This window comes from Dipodomys spectabilis, unplaced genomic scaffold, assembly GCF_019054845.1.
Source record: "Dipodomys spectabilis isolate Male_0828 unplaced genomic scaffold, ASM1905484v1 ptg000115l, whole genome shotgun sequence".
Taxonomy (NCBI): domain Eukaryota; kingdom Metazoa; phylum Chordata; class Mammalia; order Rodentia; family Heteromyidae; genus Dipodomys; species Dipodomys spectabilis.
In genome coordinates, this window is record NW_024870792.1 from 16,716,270 (window position 1) to 16,734,387 (window position 18,118).

An 18,118-nucleotide genomic window follows, 5' to 3' on the forward strand; every position below is an offset into this window, starting at 1 on the left:
AGAATAATTTCAATTGGGCCATATTCCATAGTTTAAAATTTTTTCCAGAAAAAAATGAATGTAAAAATCTCCTAATGTAACATATAGCAATAATGAGATCATCTAAATAAATGAACTAAATAAATGAAGAATATTTAAATAAATATTTGTAAAAAATTTACAAGCTTAAATATTAGTCACTTGAAAAGGGGCATTCTAAAATAATGGCCACAGCTGTGTTATTTAATTGCTTAAATATTAGTCACTTGGAAAGGGGAAGATCCTTTAAAAATGAGCAGAGCTGTGTCTTTCGATTGTTTCTATTATACATGTTTAATATTACTATAATCAAAAAGGGTATACTTTTGAATCCAACTTTTAATTTTTAAAGGCTTTTAATCATTTTATAAAAGACTTTACTCACTAACCAATTATTATACGATAACTATAAAAAATTACCAGGTCCTCAATATTGCCATAGATATTCTTCTTCATGCCTGATGCCCGGGTAGATATCCATCCTCCCATAGTGCTGAATTCCAGGGAGTCCGGTTCATGACCTGTACAATAACCACTTTCTTTAAGCTGAAAAGTAAAAATGTAACATTTTACTACTGAAATTTTACAACCAATTTACAACCATTTACTACCATTCACACAGCATTCAATACATTAACCGCTCCTATATTGAAATTTCCATGTCATTGTTGTTTAGATTCAATAATCTTGTTTAGAAAAATAAAATTTTTATCATACTACTACTAATTTTTAATAATTTTGCCTACTGGATAACTATAAAACTAAAGGTAGACCAAAAGACACTTGTATTTTCCAATTATTTACTCCTTACATTATTTTACTTTAATGCCAGTTGTCCCTCCTACATTTTTTTTACACAGAGGCAATTTCAATATGTATGAAGATCAGATTATGCTTAAAGAACTGCCAAGTTCACCCAAACAGTTTCAATAAATAAAGCACTTAATCTCTTTACTCCCTACCCTAATATAATATGCAGTAGGTCTACAGAAAATCTGAGCAAATTGCCTGTACTTAATTCTCTCAAGGAGTCATGTGTTTTAATGTACAGCCATCTGGCTAAGTTTCCTGCATGTAACACTGTCATTTACTTGGGATGTGGATCGTGGATTCCTGTACATTAAACAGTCACTTGTTCCTCATTTTTCTATATTAGTTTGGCTGCGCCATCTGCACAACACCTGAGGTTGAATGGATGCCCTTTACTGAAACACCACCAAAGCCATTCTACTGAAATCACTTTAAAGACTCAACTACCTCCTGTCAAATGGTATGACACCACCATCTGCATACCCACTGTCTACTGCACTCAAGCCCATCAATCTGTGTTGACCATTTTGACAGTCATTCGGTGAAGCAACTGCTTCTGTTTTTGAAGTAAACCATGCAGAGATGTATAATATGTCAGCTCTGCTTGTACCTATGTATTTAAGTATGATAGGGAAATTGTAATCCAAAATTTTAGTCTATTTAGACAAATATCATTTGTTAGTGTTTGGACACTAGCAATGGAAATTATTCACCTTTTCTAATTTTGTTTCTAGGAAAGCAAGATTTGAAAAACATTGTTATTTAAGTTTTTCACTAAACATTCATCTTATTTATGTTTAAGATGATTATAACCATTCACAAATAAGCTAGGTTAAAATGAACATTATCAGACTGTCACAGGGCCTGGGAAGGTGGCTCAGTGGTAGAGTGCCTGCCTTGCATGCATGAGGCCCTGGGTTCCATTTCTCAGCATATTAGCAGAAAAGGCCAGATGTGACACTGTGGCTCAAGTGGTATAGCGCTAGCCTTGAGCTGAAGAGCTGAGAGACAGTGCCCAGGCCCAGAATTCAGGCAAAAAAAGAAAGAAAAACAAAACAAAATCTAGACTGTCACATTTCTTCCTGAACTCTATCCTCAAACATTCTATTTTGTGCATGTGTGTGTGTGTGTGTGTGTGTGTGTGTGTGTTTGGTGTGTGTCTGGCGTGTGTGTACACAATATTGGGACATGAATTTAGGGCCTGCATATTGTCCTTTAGCTTTTTTGCTCAAGGCTGGCACTCTAAACCACTTGACCCACATCTCCACTTTGAGCTTTTTTTGGTTTAAAAATCAAAGTACTAGCAAGAAAAAACAGAAACTGAAACTCTCAAATAATACTGGTAGGAATACAAAAGAAAATAATCATTTTTAGAAAAAGTTTCTTTTTTTTTTTAACTGTTTTGGCTACATACTCCATTTCTAGATATTTATCTAAGAGCATGACAATATACAATAGATTTCTACATGACTGTTGGCTGCAAGCTTTACTTGTAAATAGCCTTAAAATGAAAATAATCAGGGACTGGGAAGATGGCTCAGTGGCAGAGCACTTGCCTTGCATGCCTGAGGCCCTGGGTTAGATTCCTCAGCACCACATAAGCAAAAAAGGAAAAAAAAGCCGGAAGTGGTGCTGTGGCTCAAGTGGTAGAGCGCTAACCTTGAGCTGAAGAGCTGAGGGACAGTGCCCAGGCCCAGAGTTCAGGCCCCACAACCAGACCCAAAAGAAAGAAAAGAAAGAAAATAATCAAAGTAAGGATCAACAAGCAAAAGGATAAACTAGATGATAGAATACTAACTATATGATAGAATACCACTAAATAATAAAAATAATACATGAAATAGTAAAAATGAATCTCAAAATAATTATGACCAGAGACACTGCACCTGTAAAAGCGAACTATATGATTATACTACAATAAAACTGTAGGAATTAAAATCTATCTATACTTCCCCCCAGTATAACCCCTGCTTTCATTGTATTTGATGTCGGTATAATTTGTGGAGGAGATGGGGAAAAACAAGTCGTTTAAATAAGGATACAGGTGGACCTGTTGCAACAATGAGAAGTACAAGTTGTCATGTCGAAAACGAACTTTACAACTTGGGGGGGGGGGGGGGGGAGGATTGAGTGGGGGGGGGGGAGGGTTGGGTGCGGGGGAGGGAGGATGGGAAGGGATAGGAAGGGTAAACAAAGGAGGAGGCTACAATGCTTGATAAGAAATGTACTCACTATCTTGCCCATGTAATTGTAACCCCTCTGTACAGTATTTTCACAATAAAAAAAATAAAAATTAAAAAAAAATCCATCTACACTGAAAAAACAAAAAACCATGATTGTCATGGATTAGGTAAGGACTTTGAGTAGGGCTGAGAAAAGCAAGAGGAAACATTTGGAATTCATGGATATATTCATTATCCTGATGGTGCTGATGCTTTCATGGCTGTACTCATGTCAAAGGTTACCAAATTACACATTTATCAAGAAACATTTACTATATGATAGTTATACCTCACTTAAATTATTATGAAGTAGCATACTATAAAACAAAAACACATGACTCAGATTTTGATCTAAGATCCCTAAGAAATAAACTCTATCAAGTGAGAATTAAGCAATTACAGAATAAACAAATTTTGGAAAATATTACAAATTTTACCCCTAAATATTCAGGCTTTAAAATGGTGAATTTGAAATGTCTATTAGACATTTAAGTAGAGAGACCAACTAGGAAACAGGATGTATGTTCAGAAAAAGTGTCCATATCAATGATACAAATTTGGGGGTCTATAGTACATAAAAAGAATACTTAAGGTCATGTATGACTAGATGAGGCAAATAATGCTCAATTAAAATTAGTTGAATTAAAATTTCTAAGTATTTTACATTATTAACTTATTTTATCCTAACAAAAACTTCATAAAGTAGAATTATTCCCACTTTATAAAAGAAACTGAGGCATAAAGGTTAGTGATTTGCTCAAAGTTACACACCTAGGAGCTACAGTTTACAGTAAAAGCTAATATCCATTAGAAACAAAAAATATAACAGGAAGCTGGATGGGAAAAAAAACAAAAAACAGAAACACATCCAGACTATTAACTAGTAAAGTAGCCAAAAGTGTAATAAACCTGAAAAATATCCCCAAATTCAGAACGGACATGTTAATGACTTTCCTTATACATATTAAAAATCAGTGCAAGCCAGGCACCAGTGGCTCACACTTGTAATCTTAGCTACTCAGGAAGCTAAGATCAGAAGACTGTAGTTCAAACCAGTTCAGGCAGAAAAGTCCGTGAGATTTTAGCTATTATGGTATGTATCTGAAGAACAAACTAAAAGCAAAATGACTAAGAGTACATACAGCTCAAACAGCAGATACTTGCCTAGCAAGTGTGAAGTCCTGAGTTCAACTCCCAGTAAGACAGAGGGAGGAAAGGTAGGAGAGCAAGGGAGAAGGGAAGGAGAGGGGGAAGGAAGGATTAAAAAGAAAAGAGAAAAAAAGAATCCAAACAATGCAATATACTGTGAAAAGTACTTTATTCAGACAGAACATAGAGCAGTTTTTTAAACCTTAATACAGAGATGTCATACCTGTCTTTCTAATTCTTGTCCTGTTATGCCAGCCTCTACATGAGCTGTCAGATTGTTCTCATCTACCCACAGAATTCGATTCTGTTACAAAAGAAAGAGAAAAGTTTATCTCTATGAACTAATATTTCCTCAGGAAATATTTAATTTCTTTAAATCCAAAGCAATGAATGATAAAGACTATTAAGCAAGTAGGGTTTTCCAATGGACAGCTACATGGGAAATGAGTTCCACTAAAACCTTAATATATAACATGTCATATTAATCAAGGCAGTTGGCTGGTTAAAAAAAAGACTGTCTTTATGCATGTATTAATTTGAATTGAACTCAATCTTTTAGCTTAGTCAAAAACTCTATGCCTAGAACTAGTGGTTCATGCCTTAATCCTACTACTCAGGAGATTTGAGATCTGAGCATCACGGTTTGAAGACAGCCTAGCTGCCACAGTCTGTGAAACTCTTATCTCCAACTAAGCACCAAAAAAGCTGTAATTGGAGCTGTGGCTGAAATGGTACAGTGCTAGACTTAAGCAAAAAAAAAAAAAAAAAAAAGAAAGAAAGAAAAAGAAAAGCTCAAGGATAATACCCAAACCCTAAATTCAAGTCCCAGACCAATAAAAAATAAAATAAAATAAAAAACCTTGTCCAGGCTGAAGTGCTTATTTACTTGCAAAACAAAGACAATAGTAATACGTACTGACAGGGTTGTTGTAAGAACATGAGATGCTGTGCATGAAAAACATAGCATATATGAAGCCTGCCAATACTATCAGCAGTACTGTTAACAAAGCAATCATATTTACTTAAAAGTTTAAAAAAAAAAAAAAATGAAGAGCTGGGCCCAGTGGCTCACGCCTGTAATCCTAGCTACTCAGGAGGCTGGGATCTGAGGATCAAGGTTCAAAGCCAGCCTGGGCACAAAAAAACGTGAGACTCTTATCTTCAATAAACTACTCAGAAAACCAGAAGTGGCACTGTGGCTCAAGTGGTAGAGTGCTGGCTTAGAGCTGAAGAGTACAAGGACAGCGCCCAAGCCCAGAGTTCAAGACCCACAACCAATCAAAAAAAAAATGAAGCCAGGCTCCAGTGGCTTATCCTAGCTATTCAGAATGAGACCTAAGGACTGCAATTCAAAGCCAACCCAGGCAGACAAATTCTCAAGACAACCTCTAAGAAGCTAGAATGGAGCATGCCTCAAGTAGCTGAGTGACAGCAATGAGCAAAAAAGCAAGTGCAAGTAGCTGAGTGACAGCAATGAACAAAAAAGCAAGTGAGAGCACAAGACTCTGAATTCAAACCCACATACTTGAACAAAAAGAAAAAAAATCAGAAAATGGATGGAAAAAATACACCTGCTAAGTTATCTTAATACAAATGGCATTTCTGCTTTAATCTGAAATAGAATCAGAAATCCCATGTAGAAAACAGCATATCCCTGCCTCATTCTTAAAACAACTGAGTATTTTCTGACTCAGCTTACCAAATGTAAGATAGCCAACAAAGGTGTGCTTTTTGCAATTCTTAGTTGATCCAATTTTTACCTATATATATGAATGTTCATGAATTATTTTCTATTATTAAGAATGAAATTCCTGGGCGGGATTGGGAGGGGGAAGAGGGAGAAAAACGAGGGAGGGCTTAGCAAGTTCAACAAGAAACGTACTCATTACCTTACATATGCAACTATAACCCCTCTGTACAACACCTTGACAATAAAACTAAATTAAAAAAATAAAAAGAAGAATGGCGTTCCTTAGCCAAACGTCAGTGGTCCATGCTTGTAATCCTAAGTACTCTGGAGGCTGATATCTGAAGATTGGCAGTTCAAAGCCAGCCAAAAGCAGGAAAGTCTGAGGCTCTTACTTCTAATAACCATCAAAGAGTCATAAATGGAGCTGTGGATCAATTGTCAAAGCACTAGCCTTGAACATAAAAGCTCAGAGACAGTGTCCAGCCCCTGAGTTCAAGCACTAGAACTAGAACCAAAATCAATCAATCAATCAATCAAGTCCTTCCCTCAGTAATTTTTCACTGGATTTCAAGAAAGTCTTTTGAATTTTGGTGTATTCAATTTCTTAGTAATAAGTAATATCTTTCCCAACAGCCAAAAGACTAGTCCTGAGGCAATTATATATTCATGGTAAATACAGATCTTGTACCTATCTAATGTCTAAGTATGTTCTGGTAAAAATAATAAAGAAATACAAATAAAGTAATAATAAAAGAGAAACCAATTCTTGTAATCCTGACTACTTGGGGGCTGAATGGGAGGACTGAGGTTTGAGGACGGCCCAGGCAGAAGAGGTCATAAGACCTCTTCTCTACACACAGCAGGGCTCAGTGGTATGTGTCTGTTATCCTAAACCACATGTGGCTGGGATCAGAAGGATCAGAGAGTTCTAGGCTATCCTGAAGATAAAAATCTGAAGACTACATCTTCAGGAGGAAAGCAGAGCACAGTGACGCATGATCCTAGCAATGATAGGAAGTGGCACTGTGGCTCAAGTGGTAGAGCGCTAGCCTTGAGCTGAAGAGCTGAGGGACAGCGCCCAGGCCCAGAGTTCAGGCCCCACGACCGGACCTCCCCCCCCCCTTCAAAAACTATCTTCAAATACATCTTAAATTATCATATACCATTTGTGAAGTATCCAAAGAAATTATTGTTCTTGTCTCATCTGCAGGACACATTAGGCCATATGAAACACTTGTTCCTCCTGCCAAAATAAAAGACAACTATTTTACTTAAATATTTTACTTAAACTATGTTTTAAGGGCAAATCTCTAATTTAGACTACGCAGTGAGGCTGCCTAAGAAATGAGGTCTATTTCTACTTTACAAAATATGATTTGCAAATGCTAACACACTAAAAGTAAACTTATCTTTCTTTCATGCTGAATGCCATAATGATGCAATATTATATGGCTCCATCCCCTGGTCATGACATACTTAAAGTGAAGCTCCTAACAATTTGTAGAACTCCAAAAATATAATTAGAAAAGTTCTAAGCTGGGGCTGGGAAGGTGGCTCAGTGGTAGAGTGTTTGCCTTGCATGCATGAGGTCCTGGGTTCAATTCCTCAGCATCACATAAGCAGAAAAAGCCGGAAGTGGTGCTGTGGCTCAAGTGGTAGAGCACTAGCCTTGAGCTGAAGAGCTGAGGGACAGTGCCCAGGCCCAGAGTTCAGGCCCCATGACCGACAAAAAAGAAAAAAAAGAAAGAAAGAAAGAAAAAAAGAAAAAAAAGAAAATGTCTAGATTAGGTGATATTTAAGAACAAAGTTACAAATTCTCTGGCGAAAAAGTGATTTTAAAATACAATGTGTAATACATAGAAGTATCTATCTTTTTGTGTTGTTGTTGGCTGTGGGGCTTGAACTCCGGGCCTGGGCGCTGTCCCTCAGCTCTTCAGCTCAAGGCTCATGCTCTACCACTTGAGCCACAGTGCCACTTCTGGTTTTTTCTGTTTATGTGGTGCTGAGGAATTGAACCCAGGGCCTCATGCATGCAAGGCAAGCACTATACCACTAAGCCACGCTCAGCCCCTAGAAGTATTTAAACCATATACTGTTTTATTGCTTTCTCTCTCTCTCTCTCTTTTTTAAATGGTTGGTCGTGGAACTTGAACTCTGGGCCTGGACACTGCCCCTTCAGCTCCTTAGCTCAAGGTGAGTACCCTACCATTTGAGCTACAGTGCTACTTCCAGTTTTCTGGTGGTTTTCTGCCCAGGCTGGCTTTAAACCACAATCCTCAGACCTCAGCCACCTGAGTAGCTAAGATCACATGTATAAGCCACTGGTTGCCTGGCTTGCTGCTTTCTCTTTGTTGTCAAAAGCAAAATGTTTTCTTAATATAAGTAAGAATATTTTACAGTCTTAGCTAGACCTATATCATCCTACAGCAAATATAATAATACTAATTGGAATTTCATGCATTTTACTACTTATGATGTCACCTATCATAAGTAGTATAGAAGTGATCTGTATGGATCGTATTAATTTCAGAAGGTAAGATAATGAACATCAGCTACAAACAAAATGCCTGTGATAAGTAACCATTACTTGCTTGTCTTACCATCTAAAATACAATATTTTATCGCAAGTAGCATCATTGTGCCTTTTTGAATGAATTCAATATATAGTACTAGCTGTGGGAGTAGAGTTTCTGAAATAATGAACATCCATTTCCTTTCATTCTATCAATGCCAAATTGTTGAGTGAAAGTGATTTCCTTTGGTTTGTGTAAATAGTTAAAAATATCATAAATAAAAGATCAAAAGAGATCAAATTCACTTAAAAATACAAAACAACACTGAGTGCAATGCTAATTCAAGTAGCTATTTCAGAGACAAAGACAGGAAGAACGCAGGTTTAAGAAAAAATGTTCCAGGACCCTTTCTCAACAACAAAGCCCAGAATGGTGACCATATTCATAATCTCAGCTACACAGGAGTATAAATAAGTAGGAGGATTGTGGCCCAAGGCCAAAGCAAAAACTCAAAACTCTATCTGAAAAATAAACAAAACAAAAAGAGTTGGAGACATGGCTCAAGTACTGAAGAGCTTACCTCGCAATTATTAGGCCTTAAGTTCAAACCCTAGACCATCAAAAACAAACAATAACAATGAAACAATGCAAAACAATGTTTTCTATATTGGAAGATACTGATTTAGTCATCATTATATTGATGATATCTTAGGTTGCACTGCGTATAATGATTACTCTGCTCTCAAATATTTACATTTGGTATATTTATATTTTATCTTTGAAAATTTAAATGCTTCTAGATGCTGGCAGCTCCTGCCTATAATCCTAGCTACTGAGGAAGCTGAGATCTGAGGATCACAATTTGAAGCCATCCCGCAGAAAAGTCTATGATGCTCTTATCTCTCAATTAGTACCAAAAAAGCCAGAAGTGGAGCTGTGGCTCAAGTGGTAGAGTGCTAGCCTTTAGCAAAAAAGCTTAGGACAGTATCTAGGCCCAGAGTTCAAGCCACAGGATCCACACCAAAATAAACAAACAAACACACACCAAGAAAATGCTAGGTCAGAAAATAACTAGTAACACAGGAACATTTTCTTATTTAGTCATCACATCACAGCTTCAAATATGATCTCGTAATAAGCCATGAATTAAGAGTAAACTAAGTCTCAGTTTAGGAAGATCTACTGTTACAGAAATGAAAATGATAAGCCAATTTTTGAAAATAAACGTAACTATAAGAATGTTTCAGGCTGGGAAGGTGGCTCAGTGGTTAGAGCGCTTGCCTTGCATGCCTGAGGCCCTGGGTTCGATTCTTCAGCACCACATAAGCAAAAAGAAAAAAGCCAGAAGTGGCGCTATGGCTCAAGTGGTAGAGCGCTAGCCTTGAGCTGAAGAGCTGAGGGACAGCGCCCAGGCCCAGAGTTCAGGCCCCACGACCAGACAAAAAAAAATAAAAATAAAAAAAAAAAGAATGTTTGTTTCCAAGAGATACAAGAATGTTTAAAATACAAGTATTTAAAATACAATAATTTACATCATATTAAAATTTGAAAGCACAATACTTACCACCAATTGGTATGATACAAAGGTTATATTTGCATGCTAGATTCACAATCTTAACTACATCATCATGACACACTGTTGAAAAAAAAAAGAAAAATAAATTGATAGGCATATTAACTCTGGTTACCTTAGGAAATGAGGATTTACAGTTCTTTAACATCTGAACTTTTCCTTTGTTTATTCACTTATTAACATATTAACTAGCTATATTAAAAGTTGGATTCCAGCCGGGTGCCAGTAGCTCACGCCTGTAAATCCTAGCTACTCAGGAGGCTGAGATCTGAGAATCACGGTTCAAAGCCAGCCTGGGCAGGAAACTCCATGAGACTCTTATCTCCAATAAACCACTAGAAAACCGGAAGTGGTGCTGTGGCTCAAACAGTAGAGTGCTCGCCTTGAGCTGAAGAGTACAGGGACAGCGCCCAAGCCCAGAGTTCAAGCCCCACAACCAACCCCCCCCCCCCAAAAAAAAAGTTAGATTCCTTCCAACTTTTTATTTTTAAATAATTTCAAACATACATTACCACTGTAATTACATAATTCCAGTCTAAAGCAAAACCAAACAATTAACATTGACATAAAACAATGAGCAAACCTACAGACCTCACTCTAATGTCTCCTTTTCTATCCCACAGTCTAATCCAAGATCACACACTGAATTGAGTTGTCATGGTTTCTTAGTCTTAAGGTAGACCTTTCCTAAGTCTTTGACTTTGATGGCAATGGTATTTTTGAACCCTGGTCAGTTACTTCATAGAATATCCCTCAGTTTGACGTTGTATATGTTCCCTCACAAATCTTTGCAAAGATGCTGCAGGAATAAGTGCTAGGCTTTTCTCAACATGATGTGGCAATTGACATATTTCATTTCTAATGTCCTCTTTGATAGTTTGATTTGGTAGTATTTGCTAGGTTTCTCCATCAAAATGATACTATATTTTCTCTTGAAATTAATATCCTTAGATTATGTAAACAGAACGTTTCCTTTCATACTTCACCCCTTAAGTTTGCTCTTTTTCTTTCCCCACACTGGAGCTAACACCGAGGGACTTGCACATGCTAGACAAGTGCTCTACTACTTGAGCTATCCCTTTTCTAGACCCCATCAATGATTCTATATTCTGTCTGAAATTCTTTGGTGCTGGTCTTTGGGCTTGAACTTAGGGCCTTGGTGCTGTTCCTGAGTGCCTGCCACTCTCAGCTGTTTTGGTGCTTAACTGGAGATAGGAGTCTCTTTGATCCTCAGATCTCAGCCTCTTGAGTAGCTAGGATTATAGGTGTGAATCACAAGTGTCCAGTCCTTGTTCTGTTTTTTAACAAACAAAATTTTTACATAAAATAGACTAGCACATGAATTTCTATTGTATGTAGCTGGAAGGTTCTCTACCAGTGTCAGTTATATTACTACTAGGAAAGTGAAGTACATGAATAACTATCTGTCCAAACTAAAAATATTCACAGGGTATAAAGGTCACAAGTGGTAAAAATCCTGATTAAGAATAACCCCAAATCAGAGAAGTTATATGTTATTATAAATTCTTACTTTAAACATCAGATACTCTAATAAAGCAAGATGCAGAATTTTGATTCAGACTGAACAGATTTAAAGACAAGTATAATGATAGATTTCTTTTGCAGCTCTTAAATTACAAACTGAGATCAGATACCTCGGGAATCCGTTCCAAACTGTTTTATCACTCAAAGCCCATGGCCCTAAATTATGACATTTTCTCAAAGCTTATCCTCATCATATTAAATCAACAGGAAATTTACATTAAAGTTGAATTAAGGCCTCAATGAACTGATAATATGTTGAGAAACTATTTCAAAGAAGTCCTTAAAATAACCCTAAGATTCTGCAAAATTTACAAATTGCATTCATCCAGAAATGTAACATTCATGTATATTTTTAAAGTGTAAAACAAAATGACAAAGGAATTTTTTCACTAGAATTTGCTTCTCAAATATGTACAGGAAGCTTAAAAGGTCAAGAAAATATTAAGATGCCAAGTATTGATGGCTCATGTCTATATATTCTAGCTACTTGCTGGCTGAGAGCAGTAGCATCAAGGTTCAAGCCACTTTGATAGAAAAGAACAAAAAATTCCTCAAAGCCCTCGTTCAAAAACAAAATAAAACACAAAAAGTAGGGCTGAAGATGTGTAGTTCATGAACAGCTTAGCAACTACAAGGCCAAGAATCCAGTACCACCAAGAAGGAAGCCAGGGAAGGGAGGAAGAAGAGGAGAGAAAGGAGGGGATGGGAGGGAAGAGAAGGAGATAGGGTAAGTTCAAGTAAGAGGAAAAAAGGGAAATTAGGATGGGAGGGAGGGAGGGAATGGTAGGAATAAAAATAGTTAAAGTCATTGCAAAAACACAGTTAAGTACTGCTAAGAAACTAAATTGGAATGGAAAGGGGAAAATAAAAAGAAGGGTAAAGGTGAGAGGAAATAACAATAACCAAATGGAAATTATTTTTTAAATTTAAAAAAAAACTTGTGTAATATTTGATAAACTTGTTTCCTTAGTCTGTTCTTAAACATTTAGATATCTTAAAGCAAAACACAAACTCCCTTTATAGTATTTATTCTCTCAACATTTTAACATTCAAACATGAAGTAAATCAATAAAGAGCACAAGTAAAAGTTTTTTCATGTGTTGAAAGAGGTCTATTTACTACTTATACTATTTAAAGTTTCCAAAGGTACTGAAAATTGATGGATCTTTGCCTTCTGTTTTTTAGTAAGATGGTATCAAATCCTGGTAGAGAAGTAGCCTAAAGCTACTTAAAAATTGGTACGCAAAACAATTTTTTTTCTATTGAGATAGCTCTTTTTTTCTTACAAATAAATTGCTATGCTAACAGAAACAAAGGAATTATTTCATAACTAGAGATAGACAAGAGACTATATATCCTAAGTATCAGGAAACTAATCTCTGCTCTATATGCTCTAGGAATTTCCTGCTGTATATCTCACCTCCACTCTTAACACCATATGAATACATAATTTTCCCTTCAGATAGTCCTTGCAAAGGAGAAAGATATTATCTAGGACCTGACTATCCATGAATGAGCCGATGTTTTGAAAATTAAAATCCAAAGAGCAAAACAAGTTTTAAAAAAATCAATAGAGCCGGGCGCTGGTGGCTCACGCCTGTAATCCTAGCTACTCAGGAGGCTGAGATCTGAGGATCGCGGTTCAAAGCCAGCCCGGGCAGGAGAGACCGTGAGACTCTTATCTCCAATAAACCACCAGAAAACCGGAAGTGGCGCTGTAGCTCAAGTGGTAGAGCGCTCGCCTTGAGCTGAAGAGCTGAGGGACAGCGCCCAGGCCCAGAGTTCAAGCCCCACGACCGACAAAAAAAAAAAAAAAAAATCAATAGAACTTTCAAAAGATGCAGTCTTGGACAGCAAAAAACAATGTAGTTGTCCTGACTTAAACTATCTGGTAACAGAAACAGATTAAAACAAGAACAGCCATGAAAAAGATGTGTGCCTAAACCTTATTGGGGTAAGCTCCTGCATCTTCTATCCTAAGCCAAACATAAATAATTTCTCAAAACATCCATGTCTGTGTATGTACATACAAATAATATATCGTAGCTGGGCACTGGTGGCTCACGCCTGTAATCCTAGCTACTCAGGAGGCTGAGATCTGAGGATCGCGGTTCAAAGCCAGCCTGGGCAGGAAAGTTCGTGAGACTCTTATCTCCAATAAACAGCTAGAAAACCAGAAATGGTGCTGTGGCTCAAGTGGTAGAGCGCTCACCTTGAGCTGAAGGCTCAGGACAGCGCCCAAGCCCAGAGTTCAAGCCCCGTGACAAAAAAAAAAAAAAAAAAAATAATACATCGTGGAATAACTTGTTTTACCATTTACCCATGGTTTTTACCCCGTAACTTAATTCAAATTGTTGCTATTATTATTTTTATAGTAGCCAGCTCTGTCAATTAATAATTTCTACATCAGAATATACCACTGAGAGATAATAATTTCACTAATAATAATTTCACTTCCAAATTAAAATGGCATGTTAGTGATTTCTAAATATAATTACTTCCATGTACAATGAAGAGTTAATCATCATCAATAGATGCAGCCCTTAAAACAGTTCAGGACAATCAGATCAAGAAATAGTTTCATGACATTTATATTTTTTTATATTTTTTACAACTCATGTTTAAAAGCAATATTTCCAATACTAAATTTATTTAAGATTTAATAATAGTAAATTAATGATGCAGAGAGGTAAAATAACTTACTTGGCCATACAACTATATCAGGAATTCGTTGAAGCATTCCTTCCCTGAGCAAAAATATTTCATGAAGACAATGACCTGTTAGGTGATTTAAAAAGAAAAGTGCAGAAATATCGTAAATGAGAGTAAAAATTCAAATTGATAAACTATTTTGTTAAATAGCAACTTCTTTGTAAACTATGTAAAAATAATTTTAAAAAGAACATGCAACCTTCTCAATCTTTTCCAAAACAAAACAAAAAAAGTAAACAGTATTGATATAAAATGGCTTACCATGAGCTCTAAATACTCGGTCATCTGCCTCTTGTGAATATGAAATATTGGTTTCTTTAAGTTCATAAAGAAAATCTTCATTTACAATAGATGGAGGTGCATCACTAGGATTCAAAGATGCCTAGAAAATATTTTTTTTATTTTTGCTTATTTGTAAAAAGTAAATTTTGAATACCTCAGTTAAAAAGAATGACTATGAAATGTACATTTTTCTCCTTCCGCATCCTAAGTTAGACAAATTCAGAAACAAAGTTTATGAAAGTAGCAAATTGCCTGGCTAATCACATTCTATAACCTAAATCAGTTTCCTCTTTACTTGTATTTGCATTCCCCACAATCAAAAATAGGGAAGCCTCAAATCTTCAGTTTAGACCAAGGAAACTGGAAAGAAGCTACTTATTTTTGAACTATATACATTTTCCTGAACTAAATACATTTTCTTTAATGACAACTTCAGAATGATAAAAAAAATTAAAACAATCAACAAAAAGTATTAGAGTAAGTATAAAACCAATGTTACAGAACTATTTTAAAACTTAGTCATGCAGCGCTCCATAACTCATACCTGTAATCCCAGAAGAAATTCAGAGAATAATACCAGCCCACCAAAAAAAAATTAGCAAGACCTTTATTTTACTTAATAAGTTGGCATTGTGGTATACTGTACACTTATGGTCCCAACTATACAGAAGACTATAGGTAAGAGAATCACAATTAGGCCAGGCTTGAGCAAAAATGTAAGATCCTACCTGAAAATAACTAAAGCAAAAATGTGGTTCAGGTGACTTGCCTAGAGACCCTGGCTAGCAAGTGTAAACTGTCCATTCAAACCTCTGTACTATCAAGAAAAAAAAAAGAAAGAAAAAAATATATACATAAACTTGATACTAATTTACAAGTATATTGAATGGTAATTTTCAGCTTTAAATTTAAAACTATGTGACACTGAGCCTGTCAGTTGCTCATGTCTGTAATCCTAGCTACTCAGGAGGCTAAGGATGACAGTTCAAAGCCAGCCCAAGCAGGAAAGTCCATGAGCCTCTTATCTCCAATAAGCAACTCAGAAAAAGCTGGAAGTGGTACTGTTGCTCAAGAGGTAGAGCACTAGCCTTGAGCACAGAGAGGCTCAGGAACAGAGCCCACGCCCTGAGTTCAAGCCCCAAAGACCAACCCCCACTCCACCCCCCAAAAAAACAAAACCACAAATAAAAACTATGTGACACATTATCTTGCCCATGTAATTGTAATCCCTCTGTACAGTATGTTCACAAAAAAAAAAAAAAAAAACAAAACTATGTGACACTGGGTATGTCATTCAACTTCTGTGAGCCTTAGCTTCTCAATCCGTTAAATGATATTATCACTACCAAATGTGTAGGACTATTGTTAAGGGGAGAAGCTCAAACATGCCAATTTTTGTTAAAAAAAATTGTATGCCTAGCATATTAAATCTGATATAGAAGAAAAGCTGTAATACAGTATTTCAGAAAAAGAATGTACAAGAATATGTGAAAAAAAAAATTCTATGATACCAGGCACAATGGCTCAAGCCTGTAATCCTAGCCATATAGAAGGTAGAGATCAAGGGATCAAGATATAAGGCCATATCAGGATAGGAAAAAAAAAAAAGTTCATGAGATTTCCTGTCTCATTCAATGGATGGACAGATGACTGGGACTTGTTATCCTAGCTCTGAGAAAAGCACAGTGGTTGTGCAAAATGGTACAGGCCTGTCATTTGTCATTCACAGTAACATGGGGAAGCATAAGTAGGAAGATTGCAGCATAGGCTAGCCAGGGCATGGAAGGCTTTGCTTTGAAAACAACCAATCAAAAAAGTCCTGGATCACAGAAGCAGATGGCTCAGGGCTATAATCCTGCTATTCAAGAAGCTGAGAGGAGAGGATCAAAATTCGAAGCCAGTCTGGATAGGAAAATCTGTGAGACTCTGATCACCAATCAATCTTCAAAAAGTTAGAAGTGAAGCTGTGGCTCAAGTAACATGGCACTAGCTTTAAGCAAAAGAGCTTGGAACAGAACCTAGGCCCTGAGTTCAAGTCCTAATAAACAAACACAGACATATCCCACAAAAATGACCTGGAAACATGGTTCAAGTGATAGAGCACTAGCAAACATGAGGCCCTGAGTTCAATCCCAATATTGCCAGAAAGAAGAAAGAAAAAAAAAGAGAGAAAGAAAGAGAGAAAGTCATACATGTTATGTCTATACTCTCTTATTAAGATAATTAAGATCATATAATACTGGATGGCTCCTATAAATCAGGTACTATCCTAAGCATGGAGATACAGCAGTGAATTAAACATAAAATAAGTTTGACCTCATGAAATTTATCCTACAGTAGAAGGGAAATAACCAAAAGAACTCTAAAAAAATGTATTATTATTTTCAGTTACAAAAACTGAAAGACAATCAAATGTAGAAAAGTGGGTATATACTTAAAACTAACAAAAATTTTGAAGACGGCAACTGTAAGAATGTAAAAAAAATCACAAATAGTTGAGAAAGAAAAAATTTAAGAGATGAAAAAGACAAGAAAAGTTCAAAGAATGGGTAAGAAACTAGTTGCTCGGTCTAATTTATTTACAAGAATACAACAACTAGATTTCTAAATCTAGCTGTCTAAACTAAATAAAAATCTAAATTTCTAAATAAATCTAACAGTATTGAACCGAACACCAACACTTAATAATATGCTGTAGGCAATGGTGAATATTGTATAGGACACAGCCTCCAACTTTTAGATTTATATTCAGCTGAAACAATATGAAAAATACAATGTGGAATAATATGAAAAGTATAGCAAAATAACAAAAAGTAATATTAATATGTAAAGAAATGCCAGATATTTTTAAAGTTTCATTTCTGTATACTTGAAAGAGTTTGGGATTTTTTTACTGATTTTTTTTTTCTGTATTCTAGGCTGGCCTCAATATCCTGATCTCCTGCCTCTGCTTCTTCAATGTTGAGGTGACAGGCATAAGATACCATGCCCAGTTCAGTTCAGCTTTTTAATCTCACTTCTGATATTCAAAGCCACATAAACAAATTAAAATCTCTACCATTTATACAAATTTTACTTTATGTAATTCTCTATACTCTTGAAGTTCTAACATTAAATGTAACATTATATTTTTATGTTAAATTATTTCACATTTACTCCAGATTGTGGTCAATTATTTACAAATAAGTCTATTATCTAAAAGAACAGCCACTTACATTTTTGTAACAAAGTGCTCTCATAATTTCTCTCCACTATTACCTTGTAAGAGGTACAGCAGGTTTTACCTCTACTTCTCAAATTGAAATTATCAAGGCTCAGATAAAACATGCTCCTAGAAATCCTAACATGGCCAATATAATTACAACACTTCACCATAATAAAAATGTGAAACTATGTATTAAAGCAACTGTAAGAAATTACAGACAACTCTAATTAATTTGAGATTTTTAAAAAAATCACAGTGAAGTTATTATTATGTGCTTACTTTAGAGGTAGTTCTATGTTCCCAATATATTCCAAGGTTAGTCTGGACCCATTCTCTAAAAGATGGTAAAACCATGCCACTAAGAGGGTACCTAAGGTACAAAGAAGATAAATTATTAGA

General features: G+C 35.9%; 1 protein-coding gene across 2 annotated transcripts in view; it reads right to left on the minus strand.

Moving 5' to 3' along the window:
* Positions 1-18,118, minus strand: part of Agps (alkylglycerone phosphate synthase) — a 107,383-nt gene that overhangs the window by 56,889 nt on the left and 32,376 nt on the right. For both annotated transcript variants that reach the window (XM_042688231.1, XM_042688232.1), the window contains exons 3-9: positions 17,999-18,089; positions 14,494-14,614; positions 14,224-14,298; positions 9,967-10,038; positions 7,053-7,132; positions 4,423-4,503; positions 439-564 (exon numbers count right to left, since the gene is read on the minus strand). In XM_042688231.1, the coding sequence (XP_042544165.1) occupies positions 439-564; positions 4,423-4,503; positions 7,053-7,132; positions 9,967-10,038; positions 14,224-14,298; positions 14,494-14,614; positions 17,999-18,089 (646 nt within the window). The remainder of the gene's footprint in view (positions 1-438; positions 565-4,422; positions 4,504-7,052; positions 7,133-9,966; positions 10,039-14,223; positions 14,299-14,493; positions 14,615-17,998; positions 18,090-18,118) is intronic.